General features: G+C 43.6%; 2 protein-coding genes across 2 annotated transcripts; one reads left to right on the forward strand and one right to left on the reverse strand.

Annotated features, from left to right (window-relative positions):
* Nucleotides 1-412: 412 nt before the first annotated feature.
* Nucleotides 413-4,450, reverse strand: MBOAT4 (membrane bound O-acyltransferase domain containing 4). Its single transcript, XM_048504409.1, has 3 exons — nucleotides 4,323-4,450; nucleotides 2,912-3,136; nucleotides 413-1,444 (listed from the first exon to the last, which is right to left on the reverse strand). Exons 1-3 carry the CDS (start codon nucleotides 4,448-4,450, stop codon nucleotides 457-459), a joined length of 1,341 nt encoding a protein of 446 aa, XP_048360366.1. The 3' UTR covers nucleotides 413-456.
* A 3,622-nt stretch (nucleotides 4,451-8,072) lies between these two features.
* DCTN6 (dynactin subunit 6) lies at nucleotides 8,073-14,897 on the forward strand. Its single transcript, XM_048504729.1, has 7 exons — nucleotides 8,073-8,191; nucleotides 10,694-10,758; nucleotides 10,881-10,986; nucleotides 11,808-11,896; nucleotides 13,164-13,211; nucleotides 13,766-13,908; nucleotides 14,630-14,897. The coding sequence occupies exons 1-7, from the start codon at nucleotides 8,148-8,150 to the stop codon at nucleotides 14,726-14,728; spliced, it is 594 nt and encodes a 197-aa protein (XP_048360686.1). The 5' UTR covers nucleotides 8,073-8,147; the 3' UTR covers nucleotides 14,729-14,897.
* The last annotated feature ends 3,385 nt before the right edge of the window (nucleotides 14,898-18,282 follow it).

Below are 18,282 nucleotides of genomic sequence, written 5' to 3' on the forward strand. Positions count from 1 at the left end.
CCAACTTTAAATGCCCTTGTATATCGCTTCTGCAGAATACCATATACATTTCTGGTTGCTGTACCTCAAAAAGGACATTGCAGAGCTGGGAGAAGTGCAGTGGGGGTGGGGGACAACCCAATTGATTAAAGAGTAGAAGCACATTTCCTATGAAGAAAGCCTGGCAAGTCCAGGACTAGTTAGTTTAAATGAAAGACAGCTGGGGGGTGGGATCATAGAAGTTTATAAAATTATGCATGGGGTGGAGAAAGTGGATAGAGAGAATGTTTTCTTTCTCTGCAGTTATATTAGAAATCGAGAAAACCCAATGACACTGATGAGCTTCTGAAAGCAAATTACAGAAACTGGGCCTACCCCATGAGTGAAGAACTTGCTGGGATGGTTCTTCAAATCGTGTATTTGTCTTCAACTTCATTTGTTAACCCCGCCCCGTCAGAGTTATGAATTGTTATGGCTTTAAGGATGGGATACCTGAGGGGCAAAGGGGCTGCTCGCTCTTCCCTTTCCTAACACTAGGAGCAAAACGACATAGATGAGTGGGAAGAAGCTGTTGTAAGAAAAACACAGCTGCCAAAGCACAGCAGGACTCCGCATTTCAATAGCAAGCATAATGTATGCCACTGTCAGCTGTGTCTGGCACCAGGTCAAGGTCTGATATACCAACCTCCGAGGCTGCGATTCTGCAAAAGGCTGGAAAAAGCGATGAATGCGGTAATCAGCTTCCACCATCACAGCCCAGAGTAGAAACCCAAAGAGCTGGCCAGGATACAGGCCGTGCCACCAAGCAGAGAAGGCAAAGGTCGCCAGCAAGGGATGAGAATGACACCTCTGGAATATGAGCCTTCTAAGCCACTGAGCCGTGCTTCTGTTCCACGATCGAGTAAAGACAGAGATCCTGTTGGTCGTTTCCAGGGTCCAGATGTCCGTATCTAGGAGAACGCCGTGGATGTATTGATCGCAATCAAGTTCCAGCCCCAAACCAGCAGCAATGAAGACGCACTCATCGAGCATCCAGTGAGAGTAATAGGCCAGTCTAAAGAAGAGGGCTGAGGCCCACAGTGCAGGAATACAGCCAAAGTCTGAGCAACCAATCAGATCATCCAGAGGGCAAGCATATCCTCTCACAATGTTTTTCAAGAGGGCCAGAATCAGAGCACCCAAGCCTCTTTGCGTGGCAGCCCAGAAGAGATGCTTGCGGTATGGGACGCCAGGGTTCTTTATCCATGTCTGAAACCTGTAGAAAGAGCACAGGGGGCCTCCCAGCAAGGTAGGGAAAGAGAGCAGGTAACTATAAAATGGCAGTGCTCTCAGCAGGTACCTCCTCAGAGGACCCCCCTTTGAGATCCTTGGTGCCCCCATCCATACTTTTCTTTCCTGGATATCCAAAGCTAATGAGGTCACCCTCTGCGTCATCAGCATGAGGACAGAAAGAGCCATGGAGAATCTGTAGCCAAAGCAGAGAAAGTGGCAGATATTGAACGAGCCCAAAGAATCATGGGAAATGCAGTTTAATGAAGGTGCTGGAAATTCTTATTTTAAATTCCTACCCTACAAACACATCCACAGTTAAAGGGGTTCCCCAGAATGTATGACTAATTACATTAATCAGAGCACACAGCAGAGATGTTCATCATTTTCCCCATGTCAAATTTTAGACGGTATGCTCCTTTAGGCATGTGCCTGGTATTTTGTTGTTATCCTGAACTTTTCCACATAGGCTCCATACCGTTTGGGTTTATTCACTGATTTCCATATGTACTTTTGTGTCTTTAATTTTCATTTTATTTTTTGTTTGTTTCGTTTCATTTTCCAAGGTGGGTTTTACATCTTTCGTTTCCTATTGTACTGAGCTTGCTGTTCCTCACATAGCTATAAAAAGATAGAAACACAGAGCTGGAAAGGACCTTAGGGGTCATCTAGTCCAACCCCCTACACAGCGCAGGAAATTCACAACAACCTTCCCCCCCCCCACTCCCCCAGTGACCTGCTCTATGCCTATTGAAGACCTACTATATTACACCTGACAAAGGAGGCCCTGTGAAGAAATGGTTCCGGTTGCAGTATCAGGCAGATTCACACTAGCCTGACAAGGACCTTTGATCTCCGGATAGGAAAACTAAATGCTTTGAATAAATTACACAAAGGAAGCTAGTGGCCAAACAGTTGTAGATTAGAGAAGTTGATTTACCGGGGGTGGGGGGTGGAGGGGGGATGGGCAGGAAACAAGAGTTTACCTGAGAACCTAAGGGAGAGAACAAAGGAGAAAGCAACTCCTGATCCCAGGTCTGCAACAAAGAACATGCTTGGAATTATGCTGTAGTTGAGAAATCTATGAATTAGAACATTTTCTTATTTTTGGTTTTTCAATAAAATCTTTGAGAACTCAGTGGTTTTTGAGTGTATGGAAAAAAGAACCCAGGATTTATAAGACAGGCATGGACCCCCACATCCCTGGTCTTGTGACAGGCCTCCAGCCCACAAAAGCTTATGTTGGATTAAAATCTTGTTGGTGTTTAAGATGCCATCAGATTCTTGTTTATTTTTGCTTTTCCTGTGTGCATGAAAGTTATGCAAACAACCCCTGAACAATACATTGTCGAAGGCCTTCACGGTCGGATTCAGCTGGTTGTGGTGGGTTTTCCAGGCTATGTGGCTGTGGTCTGGTGGATCTTGTTCCTAACGTTTCACCTGCATCTGTGGCTGGCATCTTCAGAGGTGTATCACAGAGGGAAGTCTGTTACACACTGTGTCCAGATGTTAGGAACAAGATCCAGCAGAAGGCAAGCACCTTCTCCCTCGGGCAGCCACACAGCCCAGAAAACCCACCATAACCCCTGAACAAACTGTTGCTTCTAAAATTAAATATGGCACATGTTGTACAAGCTGTGTCCTACATGTATAGCTTTATTACCTGATGCATGCAGGTTCTTGCTGGTGATATTCTTTATAATAAAGCCCCACATGGCAAAGTGTCTGCCAGGTCATCTGAAAGGAAAAAGCCCATTTGAGGGCTTGCTGTGGTCCGGCTGAATGGATTACGGCAACAGAACCGAAGACAGAAATGAGCACTAGCAGCGCATAGCGCCTCATTGCTGAGCAGGCCAGGAAGAAACCGCTCACCAGAAGACAGACGTATCTACAAGAAATCAGAAACAGTCAGATAGGCAACCTTTCTGTGCATACCAGCGTTCCTGCTGGAGAGTTCAGTCTGTGTTATATTCCTTCTTTCCTAAAGAAACTCCAAACTAAGCAGTGAGTAAATGACCACACAGAAAATGATGCTTGAGAGCCAGAACAAAATGTTGCATCACAAGTATGGGACTTCTAACCCAGCGTTAGACATCTAATAATAGAGCAGTGCGGTGTAGTGGTTAAGAGCAGGTGGATTCTAATTTGGAGAACTGATTCCCCACTCCTCCACCTGAGTGGCAGAGGCTTATCTGGTGAACCAGATTTGTTTCTGTTCATGAAGCCAAAACTAAATGTATTTCCTTCTGAAAATCTAAATGGTAGGTTCACTGGTATTCCTCGTTCTTTTAGAATATGTTCTGGCATGCTCATCACATTGAAACTGTGCAGCGTATCCTCTTATGTCAGTATTGTCAGCACGAGCAGCAACAAAAGATTTTTACACTTCTGTTAAACCTGAATGATAAGACTGGATTATTTTTGTATTCAGTATTGGTTAGGAGATAAAAATCCTCGTGTAACACTAGAGGTGGCAAACTTTTTTGGCAGACGTTTTTAGATTTAAAAATCAGAGAACCCCAAAATCTGTATTTTAAAATGAAAATTGTGTGTAAACTTAAAGAACAATAGCTTTGTTGGATGGTAAGACTGTCTTATTTTGGGATTTATTTGTATATGGTTTGTTTTGTGTACACAGTAACAGAAGTACTGTGTACACAGTAACCTTCTGTTGACGGTAATAAATTTAACTGAACTGAACTGATCTGCAGTGGTTGAAGTTTTTGCTTGGACTTTCTACTGAAAAAATCATTATGATTGTTCATTGTCTCGTTGAAGGCTTTCATAGCCAGATTCAACTGGTTGTTGTGGGTTTTCCGGACTGGTTGTTGTTGATTTTTCTGGCAAGATCTACCAGACCACAGCCACACAACCCGGAAATCCCACAACAACCATTATAATTGTTGTTTGTATTGCACGTTTCATGCCTTGCAAACTCTGTTAAAAACCAGACGTGTTTTAAATAAGCAAAGTAACAGATTCTTGTGTGGTCTATCACTATGGGTGTGCTTCCTGTTGCATTCCTAATGCAATCCTGTTGGGGGGAAAAATAAAAATAAAATAAGCATACATACCTTGAGTTTATGGACAAAAACTGAGAAGTCCATAAATAATGACAGATCCCAGCAAATGGAAAAGCAACCAGCTGGTACAAAGCTGTTGGGTGATATAAGAACAGCATTTCCCAGTTCACTGAGATCATGTTTGTCAGAATGCTCTTTTGCCAGTGATCTTCCACTCCTCTGTCCCGTAGGTAAAAACCTGCAACATGTACATTTCTGTATTCCCCCTAAACTGCAGTAGCCTAGAAATGGGCGCTTAGATGAGATAACCAAGGTCAGTCACCACTTCCAAAAGCAAGGTGCTTAGGAGATCTGGCTATCTGCTGTGGGCCTCCTGAAATACATTACCAAAAGAAAAAAAGAAAAAGCTGTGCTTTGTTTGCTCAAATGCCATTTCTGCGGAGTGTCTGTGTTATGAAGGCTTGAATGGACGGCCGTTACCTGACTGTTCTGCTGGCTTCCTTTTCAAAACTGATAATAAGGATAGGTGAAAGCAGAGATAACAGCTTTAAAACCAAGCAGTTTCAACACCTGGGACATGGGGAAACAGTTTTAGCAACTCTCCCGCTTTCCAAGGGGGACAGGAATGTGTGCTTGCTTTCAGGCACAGGTCATAGAGGTTGCAGTCAATTGACTGCTAGTGGTAAGAAGAGTATCCATAGTCCTGATCAAAGCTGGTAGGCATGGAAAATAACTTTCCCATGTCTGGATAGGTGCAATACCAGGGCCAGACAGTGTTTTAGGGCAAGGGCTGCATGGTGGTAAGTATTGGACCAGGAAAAGGGAGAGCATGGCTTTCATCCCAAACACACATCCCTTAGCTGCCTGTCTACATAATCAGTGTGGCTGACTATTTTTAAGCCATACCTGTCAGTCAAAAGGACACTAAGTAATTGATTTGTGGAACTCACTGCCACAAAATTTGGGGATGGCCACAGGCTTAGATGTGCTCGAGAGGTAGACACATTTATGGAGGATAGGTCTATTTCTAGGTGTTAGCCATCATATCCGATTTATTTATCTACTTATTTATATCCTGCCTTTCTTCCCAATAGTGGCTTACATTGTTCTTCTCTCCTTCATTTTAACCTCATAACAACCCTGTGGGGGATATTAGGGTAAGAATATGTGACTGACCCAAGAGTGCTTCCATAGCAGTGTGGAGGTTTGGCCCTGGATCTCCCAGATCCTAGTCCTGTGGTGGTGAACCTTTGGCACTCCAGATGTTATGGACTACAATTCCCATCAGCCCCTGCCAGCATGGCCAATGTGGGGGGGGGGGGGGTGGTGGGGGGGGGGGTTGGGGGGGGGGGGGGGTGTGGGGGGGGGGGGGCGGGGGGGGGGGGGGGGGGGGGGGGGGGGGGTGTGGGGGGGGGGGGGTGGGGGGGGGGGGGGGTGGGGGGGGGGGGGGGTGGGGGGGGTGGGGGGTGGGGGGGGGGGGGGGTGGGGGGGGGGGGGGGTGGGGGGGGGGGGGGGTGGGGGGGGGGGGGGGTGGGGGGGGGGGGGGGTGGGGGGGGGGGGGGGTGGGGGGGGGGGGGGGTGGGGGGGGGGGGGGGTGGGGGGGGGGGGGGGTGGGGGGGGGGGGGGGTGGGGGGGGGGGGGGGTGGGGGGGGGGGGGGGTGGGGGGGGGGGGGGGTGGGGGGGGGGGGGGGTGGGGGGGGGGGGGGGTGCCAGCATGGCCAAATGGCCATGCTGGCAGGGGCTGATGGGAATTGTAGTCCATAACATCTGGAGTGCCAAAGGTTCACCACCACCATCACTGTAGCCACTGCATCACACTGGCTTTCTATGCATCCTCCAGGTACATTGACCAAATGCCTCTGGTGGTCAGATTGCCAGGGAGCAGTCAACAAGGGATAGCTGTTGTATGCGGGCCCTGCATAAGGGCTTCCTGGTGGTGTCTGATTGGCCAACTGGGTGCTGGACTTACTTGGACCTTTAGTCTAAAAGCCAGTATGATTATTCTTACATTCTTAGTTAATGACAAATGGAATCCAATCCCTTGTGAGACTGAAAATTTTTAAGCTTAAAAAAAAAAAATCAGGAGGAAAGTGTTGTATGCTTCCCAAACCACCCTTCTGGCAGTGGATGATTTCCCTCTCTGATGAAGAGAGCCAGTGTTGTGTAGTAGTGGATAACAACAGGTGAATTCTAAACTGGAGAACTAGATTTGATTTCCTGCTCCTCCTCATGAGCAGCAGACCTACACATGAACCCAACTGGGTGACCTTGGGGTAGTCACAGTTACCTTCGAACTATCTCAACCCCCACCCCCCGGCCACCTCACAAGGTGTTTGTAAGCCACCTTGAGACTCCTTATAGGAGAGAAAGGTGGGACTGGGATATCAATTCAAACTCCTCCTTTTCCGGTGGAAGGGAAGGGGCAAATGTGTGTCTCTGCATGAAGAAAATGTCTTAGAGTTAGTTTTCAAGGAACTGTGTGAGTTATACTTACCTGAGGATAGACATTGAGGTTGTGAAACAAAGGGCTAGAAAGCCAAACAAAACACTGTAACATCTATATGGAAGTACCTAAAATTTTTTTGTCTAGAATTAAGTGACTTTTATTATTATTATAATTCAACAATAAGGCCAAAACGGCAATATACAAGACGTAGTAATAAATATATAACAATAAAAATGTTAAAATACTAACAAAGAAGCAACACATAAAACTATTATTAGCAGTGCCCGATCCCACGCTTGGGAGGGGACGTAGCAAACCAGGATGGTACAAACAGGATCAGCTGGGGGGGGGGGGGACTATAACAACAGGAAGGCAATAAGATAGTGACCTGCATGAAACTTATATCAACTGAAACAAAAGTTTACTGAAACACCTTGTAAATAGTAACCTCTCTGAAATCAGCTTCACACACACAGTTACAAGCCTCCAGTGCCACTTACAAATCGAATAATACGATACAATATAATACAGTTTATTATTTCTTGTCAGAAAGAATGTGGGTAATTTTGTTATCCCTTCAGAGCAACTCCTACCTAACTGAAAAGCTTGATGAACACCTAAGAAATATTTTGAGTTTAATGGAATGAAAAATGTGGGAAAGCTTAACAAGTAATACAAACTCTTGAACACCCTCTCCACATTATTAAAAGTCTATTCTGACAAAGCTGCTCAGTCAGAGCTGTACTGTCTATTAGAGGGGGGGGAGGGGTAGCGAAAATTCCCTCAAGGCATTGGCAGTGTATATGTGATACAGGGTATGAAATCTAAAGAAAACAGTAGATTGTAATCACTAAAATGCCCGCCACCATTCTAACGGATTAATCGCCTTAATTATGTCTGCCGTCGTACGCGAACCATGAGATCGCCATGTCGCATACCAAAGATATCCTATACATAATATATAACATAAAAAGGCAATTAATGCATTGTAGCCACAATTGGGCACCATTCACAATTTCGCCATAGTGTTTAATATGCCATACAAGTTGTATCTGACAGCTGCCGTTTTGCATTTGCAACAGTAAAATAAAAGACAATCGAAATCCTTGCAGCAAAATGTAAAAAACACACACAAGCGGAGCTCCGTTCAGTTATTTGCAACGCCAAACAACCAGCCACCCTTCCACCAGCAGGTCCTTTTCAATCTCTGTTCCAGTTGCCGAATATCGCGAGACTGGCAAGAATCTCTCAACGGAGGGGGCCACGGTCTGGAAAGCTTGATCAGCCTCGCTCTCATTGGCTACGAATCCACCTCTCCAAGGTTTGCGAATCGAGTGCCGGGATGATGGATCCCGAGGTACGCTTAGTTCGCCTCTTCCTCGGCGGCTCCGCTTTACCAGCAGGCTTCTTCATCGCCGGCCGAGCGATGGATGAGTCAGCGGATGGAAAAGATGGCGGAGAAAGTTCAGAAAAGGTAAGCTACGGATGGGGCTGAGCCGGGTGGCTGAATGCGGGGAGGGCTCCGGTTTTTGCGGAGAAGTTGCACGAGAAGCTCGGGGGCGGAACCACAGTCTGTTTTATTTGTGTACAGCGCAGAGCACTCCTTCCTAATGACTGCGGTTGAATGGTTTGGGCCTGCATAAAATAGATTATGGTCCTGTTATATTTACGGTTGCCTGGAGGAAAAATGGTCTTCTCTTTTAACAGCCCTCAGTAAGAATGTAGATTGCTGTAGGTGGGTGGTTGAAGGGCCAGTTCCCCACCCACCCACCCACCTCCCTCCCTCCCTCCCTCTTGTTGTACCTTGAAATTGTTACCAGGGTTTGGTGATGGTAAGAGCTCCTGCCACGGCTGGTAGGATTCCCTCATTCTTGCCATGGCAGCTTCCTGGCTGAAGTGCTAAAAGTGCCTTGATTCACGCTTGTAATATGTTCTCCATTGCTCGAGGAGTTGCTACCAGGAAGCCCAATGTCTCTTGAAATTATGTGGCTGCTGGCTCGTCTTGAAAGCGCATTCTGCGAATCACGTTCAACTTCAAATGCTGTCACACCCGAGTGACCCAGCCTTGAAAGCTCCTGGAGCCTCAAACCCAGTTAGTGACTCCAGAGACTTAAAAGTGTTGATTTGATATTGAGCCGTATCAAAGAAGAAATAGATAGAAACAAACAGTGTTTAGGATGATGTGCAAGATTGCTAAATCATTTTAAAAGGGTTAAAGGAAAATGTGTGTATTTCATTGGAAAAGCAAGAGTAAGATAAGGTGTTTACGGGTTTCAGAACTGTTCTAGTTATAAAAGATGTGTATCAAAACATAAAATACATGCTTAGTATTAAGACTGTCTGAAATATTTTTATTTAAATGTTTTAAATTCAATATTTTGATTTTATATAAAATTGGTTAAAAGGGTTAGTAAATTGAGGGGAAATATAGGTACTACAGTAAGAAGAGTGTTGCAGTCAAGAAAAAAGTAAAGATGGATGTTATATAAAATTAAGAAAACTCTTTGAATATAATATCATTATGAACTTGCAAATGTACACTAGTGGGGAAACAGACAAGAGGCCCTTCACCTTTACTCTCTCAATGATGCAGATTCCTTGATCTGAGGTCATGGGTGAAATAATAACTTACCAAATAATAACTGTGAAATAATAACTTACCAAAGTACATGTGAATTGCTTTACTGAGTATGTTTTTAATTTAAATACTCTATAATTGTGTTAACTAAAGTCTTCAGTCTGTTGTGTGAACTCTTACAGCTGAGAGTGGCTGCACTAGATTGTTATAGCAGCTGTGCTCATGCATTAAACTTTAGTGATTGCTTTCCACCTCTCTAAACCAGGCTTTCTTGTGCATCCCCCCCTCCTCATTGCAGTTCAAAACAGTACAGTAGGACTCTTGATGCTCTGAATGCATGAAGAGTGTCACTCTGAGGAACCAAAATAATTTCCTATGAGCGGCTACAACAAAGATATTCATTTTATTTTTTAAAAATTACCATTGCCTGGAGAAAAAATGCCATTCTCTTTTAACAGAGGCTTATTGCATGGAAATAAGGATCCACAATTCTTCATGGCAGGAAGATAATAAACATCAATGTATTGTCAAAGGCTTTCACAGCAAGAATCCACTGGCTGTTGTGGCCATGGTCTGGTAGTTTTAGTGCCTAATGTTTTGCCCACATATATGGCTAACATCTTCAGAGATATGTCATGGTCACTACCTCTGAAGAGGCCAGCCATAGATGCAGGTAAAATGTTAGGAGCTAAAACTACCTGACCACAGTCATAAAGCCCAGAAAACCCACAACAGCCAATAAATGACATCACTCTGAAAGTAACATCCTGTTGGAAGAAGAATGTGCTGTTAGGTCACAACCGTGGCTGCTCATGATGACCCCTCCCAAGGGATTTTCAAGACGAGCAGAGATGTTTTGCTATTGCCTTCTTCACACAGCAAACCCAGTTTTCCTTGGTGGTGTCCCAACCAAGTACTGACCCTGGCCAGCTGCTTAGCTCTCAAGCCTTGACATGCTCCTGCCAAACTAGGCTAATCAAGCTATAATATGTATATATTTAAATCATTATAATGCATATTATTTTATTGTTTCAGCATATTATGTAAAGCGTTTTAAGCTCTTTAAAGCCAGTCACCATTTTAAAAGCCCTTGTGGCTGTGTACTTTTGTAAGTTAATTATATGTTGTGCAACCATAGTTTCTCTTCAAAACCTACTACTAATCAGCTTGTTGGGTGATCTTCAGCTCTAGTTTTAAGAGTGATGGTGAAAAACACGTTTGTATCAATTTTCTCCAAATCATTCATAATTGTATATGCTGCTACAGTATCCTCTGCCGAAAGGATATCTACTGTACAACTTAAAGCTGTTGTGGATTCTGTGTTTTACTTCCACATACAGGTTGCTCTAGTGGAAGATGTAATGTGCTGTTCTTATTTGTGGTGTTCTCTTTTTCCAGTGTGAAAATTGCTCCAGGGGCTGTTGTCTGTGTCGAAAGTGAAATCAAGGGAGATGTGACAATTGGTAAGAGGAATCCTGTTGTGTGACTGGCTATCCATTTAAGGGCTAATCTTTCCTTGAACTGACCTGGGTTACTTTTCAGTGCTAGTGCTGTACCAGGATTAAACCTATGATGTTTTTCACAGGACCTAGGACAGTGGTTCACCCCAAAGCACGGATAGTTGCAGAGGCAGGACCGATCGTGATTGGGGAAGGTAACCTCATTGAAGAACAGGCGGTGATCATAAATGGGTTGGTACCTTAGCATGGAGAACTTTCTTAGGCTAAAATAATGCAAGTTTGTGGTATTAGCCAGAGGGAAGACTCTTTTTGATTGAGGGATTTTTCCATGGACTGTAGAGCTAATATAACTATACTGGATGTTGACTGTGCTTATAATAGAGTGCTCGGTTGAATAAAAACAGCAGTCTGCTGGGTTTTGTAGTTGATTAATTGTCCACCTTTTAGTTATATTATATTTCTACTCACATCTTGCTGAAGCTGCTGATTAAATGCCTTTTTGAGGTACTGAACTGTCAGCTGTCATGCTGTGTCCAAGGGGCCATTTTCCCCTTTCCTTGTTACAGCAGCATGCCAAAACCAGTGTGGCAGAAATAAATGTGTCTAAGATGCCAAATATAAAGTCCATTATTGCAACTTATTTATTTATTTATTTATTTATTTATTTATTTTGTAGGATTTATTCACTGCTTTTCCCTGAAAGGCTCAGGGCGATTTCATCTAGTACAGTAATACATAAAATCAGAAATATTTTAAAATTACACTCTAAAATATTATTTAAATTTAAAATAACTCAACCTAAATTCTGGCAAGCCATCAGTTCAGCTTGCACATGGGCCCCACTTTCTGTTATAACTTTACTAATGGGACCCCTGCAGAGGGATCAGGAGGAAACTGAAAAATAAAAGAGAGGGGAAGGAAAGGGGAAGGGAAGGAAATTTGGGGGGGGGGATGGGAATAGGAAGGCAAAAGCAAGGGAAGAAGGGAGGTCGAGATTTTTGTGTTCTGTTGTCTTTGTAAAAGTTCTAATGTGACCTTTGATCCTTCTACAGCCATCCTGAGAACATCACACCCGATTCGGAAGAGATGGTATCCAAGCCCATGATCATTGGCACTAACAACGTGTTCGAAGTTGGCTGCTGTATCCTTCTGAAGAGAGGTTTAAAGTGGAGGGCGGAGGTTATGATGGTTACAGATTATACAAGTAATGTTTGCCAGTCAGGTGGCCTTTCCGGCAAACTGCCTGGAATGCCCATCTTGCACAAGATTGCATAGATGGTCTTGTGGGTCCCTTGTTAAAAAGCACAGATCATCTCCAATACGTTTAGTTTGTACTGAATGTGCGATTTTCCTAACTTCCCTCTAGGGAAGTGGGTTCCTTAATTTCCTGGATTTCCAAACAGAAAGGTAATGAGACTACTAAGAGTTCACCAATTTGGTGTGTTTTGTGCTGTTTCATGTGTGTTTCCTTGCAGAATGTGCTCCATGAGCTAATTGGGGGCTCTCCAATATGCTTTCAATAAGGAGCATGCGTTATCTTTAAAAAAGAGTCCCTCCCATATTTATGTCTGAATACAAAAGCTAAGTGATTTTTTATCGCTGAAAGGACCACCTCTTACAGTCTGAGTTCAGAATCCAAATTTAGCAATTCCAAATATTGTATATAATCTGCTCCAACCCAAAGCAAAAAAACCCCAACCCTAGTCCCTAACCCACTGTCCACAAAATGGGAGATGGGGTTTACTATGTTAAATACTTTTGAATCTTCTCTGCATTCTTCTTATATAGTCTTAATTTAAACATGATATCCCTTCGTTTTAGCTCTTGGTACAGTTAAGTGTGGATTTGATTGTTAGCAGACTCTATAAAGCTCCATCTCTTCCTTCATCATTTTAAAGCCCCTAGAACAGACACGAAACTGAGACAAAAGTTCTGTTACATTTAGACCGCTCTTTGTGTGTGAGAGGGCATTAGTGGCATTAAGACACAGCTGACTTAGGGTGCCCCTGTAGGGTTTTCAGGGCAAAAAGTGGTTTGCCATTGCCTACCTCCACCTCACGCCCCTGGTATTCCTCATCCAAATACTGTCCAGCACCAGACTTGTTTAGCTTCTGAGATCTGATAGCTTGGGTTGTCCGGATTAGGGATCGACTACAAGGATGTCTTTATTCCAGGAGCTTCCAGCTTAAGAACAGATCAGGGGAGTTGCTTCTGAACCTTTTGCCCAGTGGGGATCGACTTAAAGTGGGATCAGCGGTTTAAAAAAACAAACTTGTGTACATGATTCTGTTGCTTATAAAGATGGCACCAGCTGCACATTTGGTGCATGGGGAGAAGCCACAAAAAGGGTTGTCTTAGGAAGAAGCAAGCTATATTTAAAAAAAAAATTTCTTAACCGTAGCTTGAAGATTCGCAGGCAATGAAAATAGGAGACAACAACGTTATTGAGTCCAAAGGTAAATCTTCTGGTTCAGCAGGAAGTCTTCCAGCTTGTTGAGATATTTTAGTCTTGCCAGAGTGACGCTTTCTGTTCATTTGCTCCTGTTTTCAGCTACTCCTGTGTTTGAATGGTTAGGGTTAGGGGAGTATTTTGGTGCCTTGGGTCTTAACAGGAAGAGCGAAACCAACAGAAAAGGAACTCGCTCATAAATCTTGTCCCATTGCAACTCCCGCTTCCTCCTTGAACCCGTCTCCTCCAGGGGTGAAGTTTGGATTGTGAATTCCTTTGTTCCCGGAAACCTGTGCACGTTCACTTGGGAATAAGCCCCACTGAAATAGCTGCTCCTTGCTGCTTGGGAAACATGTCTGCTATTTAAAAACCTGACTGCATCTTTTTTCCCAAGTGCAGAGGTGGTTTGAAGGATTGGAGTGCATTGTTGGTCTCATTGGTTGTGGCTAGATAGGAGAGAGGGGACAGCACAAACCATAGGCTGGGCTTAATAATTCTTCCCATTTCTGGCATGTGCCTCCTTGGTTAATGCAAATCTTGAAGATCTTTTTGTCTCTTCAGCATTCGTGGGTCGGAATGTGTTCTTGACTAGCGGCTGCATCATTGGAGCTTGTTGCAATGTTAACACGTATGAAGTCATCCCTGAGAATACGGTAATCTATGGAGCCGATTGCCTTCGCCGAGTGCAGACTGAGAGACCACAGGTGGGTACGAGGCAGCAGGCACCCCTTGGAAATCTGTCTGTTCTGTCTTCTCCTTGTTTTCGCATGCCTTGCTGATCATGTCTATGTTGTGAAGATAGTTAAGCCGGTCTAACAGAGCAAGGAGTTTGCATAAATCGTGTATCTCCCTGGTCTGCAAAGGCTGCTTGAGCTGACATAGACATGAAAATAGGCAGTTGAAATAGGAAGGCAGGGTCTACCAACATGCCTATCACAGTTCCAACTGGGTTGGCTGTGAACATTGGCCTGACATTCTTCCTTTTTCTGCATATTTCCACGTTCATTTTTTTCCCTAGCCCGAGACAAAATAAGTGGGTTCTAGGTTAAATCAAGCCTGAATTCTCCTTAGAAGTAGAAACAACCACACTTTGGCCACATTATGAGAAGACAAGACTTGCTGGAACAGATGATAACGCTAGGAAAAGTGGAAGGCACTCCGAAAAGAAGCCCCAACATGAGATGAATTGATTCAGTCAAGGAAGCTGTGGCTATTAACTGTAGGACATCAGGTCACTATAAGTCAGAAGCAATTTGATGGCACCTGCCATCCATGAACTATCTTTAAGGCAGCTATGGTTCTAGATCCAGTTATCTGACTGCGTATGGTCTCCCTGGTCCCAGGAGAACATTGTTAACTGAGCTCAAGCTGCCAGGATTGTGTTCTGCCTTGTATTCCTTTTAACACTGTGCTGTTCCTTTTTAGCCACAAACATTGCAGCTGGACTTCCTAATGAAAATCCTGCCCAACTATCACCACCTGAAGAAGACCATGAAAGCATCCTCAACACCTGTGAAGAGCTAAAGACTTCCTTGCATGATTGTCGGGATCGTCACAGGGATGCCGCCTCCTGCTTTCAGTAGTTCACATCTGTGAGAACGAACTAACTGGTGACTTGCTAACTCATTCCATTGCGCAATCTAATTTTTATTTATTCCAGTGCTGAAAAATAAATTGTGTCTTTTCTTCTCAAGGTGCTCGATCCATTCCTTTCACTGCACTTGATATCATCTGTATTTCATATTAAATGATTTACAGGAAAGAGAGGAAAAGCTTTTAGGGTATTCAGAATGCAGTGGCAACTTAAAGGCTAATACAGCATACAAGCTTTCTTACGCCACAACTCACTGGCAAGTGCTGGAGGAATAGATCTGTCAAGCTGATTTATAAACATAGTGGGAAATATTTAAGTAACTGCTTAACATGCTCATTAAAGTAAGAGGGCTTAAAAGGACTTAACTTCTGCATGGATCACATGTGTTCAGTTCAATGTAAAGGTGACACCTGTCTCTTTTGTATATCATCACTCATACAAATATGAGTTCTTAAATAACCCCATCTATGAGAGGTGGGGTGGTCAAATACAGAGATAGCTGCTTTCTGTATTGTCTGGGCCTGTTCTAGGCTCTGGAGCACGTTCCTGGGCTCTTCAAAGCAATATAGATGGTCCAGCTCTATAATGAGGGAGGGGCCAGCTAGCAAAAGTCCTGCAATGCAGGCACTGATGCATACCTGGAAAGTGCATGTATAAATCCAAGGAACGATGTAGCTTTACAGTGAGCAGTATATTTAAAAGCTACAGAAAGAAAAAAGAATTAACCATTAAAATATGGCAGAGGACTCCAAGGTTGTCTGGTAGAATTATACTGGGGCCAGTTGCAGCCCATGTGCTGATCAAGGGCCATTTTTGCTCTACTATTTTCTTTTTAAAGATTTTATTTTACTTCTGGTTTTCTTTGTGTGGAGGAAAAGCCACTTAAGATGGAGGAAGCCTCCTTGGAGAATGATTTAATCCATCCCATTGGGTGTACAGTTACTCCAATCCAGTGAGATTCACTTATCCAAAAATGTTTTGTTGGGTTCCACAGATCTGTTCCACTTATAGTGGCATCTTCTTGGATTGCTGCAGGTGGTCTTGTACTGGTGGGAAACAGCTAAACAAACCTGTAGGGTCGAACCCCTTTCTGCTTCCGGAGGCTCGTTCTGGGACTATAGGATTTGTGACACACATTTTGATGTGTGTGGGGATTCCCGTATATGCATACAAAGTTAGGTCAGCAGCCACAATCTCCATATTCTTCAAGTGTGCTTTGTTTCCCCTGCAGTACATTCAACAGAGTTGTGTATCCAGAGCATGTTTCAAGGGTGCAGCCTTGATTTTTTTTATACCACTGCTTCCTCCCCCATTTCCTAATCCACAAACCCCCAAAATACTTGATTGTTTTTTGGGTTGGAAAGGGCCTTGAACTAAAGGCAAGGCTTTCATATCAGATGCTGCACTGAGCCTCGGCAAGATCTAAAGACAGATATGCCTAAAGAAAGTCCTATGAGGGCAGCGGATGCAGTGTCGTAGGCAGAAAGTTAGCCTTGGAATGGGGTGTTGTGAGTTCACCCCCACCTTACCCCAAGCCACAAAGTGGCTAAGGTGAATGTGTTGACATTGCAATTACTTATTAGAGTAAATAAGAGGGCAGAGATGCAAGCTTGCTGTTTTGTAGAACTTTACTATATAACAAATAAATTTACACTAAACAGGAACAACAAACTACACTGTACACTACTTTCGACAGGATGTCTGTTGTCTTAGTTAATTATTTTGGCGGCAGAATTTTGTGGTGCTTGCGCCTATGGATAGACTGTGAAGAGCAACGGCCAAGAAACTGGGTGTCTGCCTTTCCTCTTTCGCTGGAAGAAGCAGCAGCAGCAGCAGAGAGATCTTTCCAGAAGCTCATTTCATTCCAGGCATGTGGCTTTGGTACTCAATATACTCAACAGTTAACTCTTGCTTGACTGAATGAAGCAGGTGCTGGTAAAATCCTAACTGAAGGTCTACATTGGCATAGCTTGTTTTCTTGTGACTAATGCCAGGAAACAACAATTTGGTTCTGCAGTTCAGTTATCCTGTACTGCTGCATGGAGAGAAATTTATATTTCTGTGACAGGGCAGATAGGTCACTTGGGAGTAATCAGTCACTGTCCAAGCGATTATCCACTCCTCCAGCATGACTGGAATTTCTTTCTTAGCCTTCCTTTTAAAGGAACCGCAATCATTTCTCTCCTGTTTCACACATACATATTTGTGCTCTTTTGCTCTGAATGAGAAAACATCAAGCTTTTTCATTTGCCTTTCCAACTCGTTGCTGACTTGTTCTGCCTCCACCAACACTTGTTTTGCCTCTAGGAAAAAGTAGGAAAAAATGGTATACTGCCACGTTGTGGGGCAAGTTACAACTGGAAAGGGGGCTGTCACTTTGTAAAAACAGCAAAGTTTTCTCCACCCAAGTGCAGATGAGGTAGTTTGAAACACTTCAATTATTGTGCAAGCTGCAATTTCCTGACTGGCTGCTCCTACTGAGCTACTGTTTTTGTGACTAGTGACCAAAGCTCTTTTTTTAAAAGAAGAAACAAATTCTACCTTCCCCAGGCTATGATAATGCTTCCTTTGGCTCACAGGAAGAATCCTGAGTGGTTTGCCCAAGAAGAAAGTTCAGAGGTTATCTAAACTGTCATTACCTTTACAAGATTTGTTAAACTCCTTTTCAAAAGTCCTGGTTGAGGTACCTCCCCTTCTTGAGGTGAGCTGAGTTTCTGCTGGGGATGTGGCTCTCTTTATTGTGGGTTTTTCCCTTTCCATGGATGTTCACTTGGTATCTTCTCTGACATCTCTTGTAGGTCACCTGAAAACTATTCTTTTTCTCAAAGTCTTGAGTGGGTTGTGATAATTTTGGACAGGCCTTTTTTACTATTTCTGCAAAGGGATGTTTTCATTAATTAAGTGTTTTTATGTAAGTAACTGAATGTATTTAAGTAGAAAGGCAAAGTATATGTTTTTAAAATGACCAAGAACAGAAGCTGAGAAAATTCTGAAATTCTCTGGCCTGGAGTTGATAGGGAAGGTAGAAAATCCCATCATGTATAATATTATTCAAGATAAATTGGCACGCATGTCTCCCACCCTTCCAATAACAGCTTTTTGTTGTTTAACCGCATAACCGGCATTACGAAATAGTTGTGTGGTTTGACATGGAATCACACACACATAAACAGAGGCACCAAACCACAAATGCCTGTGGACTGAAGACTCTGACGCTACTTTTGCTTTCATAGGTCAAGGGTGAGTTTTGTCCTGTTGAAAGCCTTGTTAAATATAATTTTTGTGGGAGTCTTCCTAATCATAAGAGGACCAGCCACCAGATAAGAGGTACAGCTTCTGGCTTGTGAAGGCTGCTTGCGCCATCTAGTGGGTTGCATTTTCCTTTTTTAAACTATTTGCATATTGAAGGCCTGTAGGTTTCAGACAATATTCTGGGGAATCCTGGACATATATAAGAGAGTCCTCAAGGAGAAAGTCAGGAATG

This window comes from Sphaerodactylus townsendi, linkage group LG07 (assembly GCF_021028975.2).
Source record: "Sphaerodactylus townsendi isolate TG3544 linkage group LG07, MPM_Stown_v2.3, whole genome shotgun sequence".
Lineage (NCBI taxonomy): Eukaryota > Metazoa > Chordata > Lepidosauria > Squamata > Sphaerodactylidae > Sphaerodactylus > Sphaerodactylus townsendi.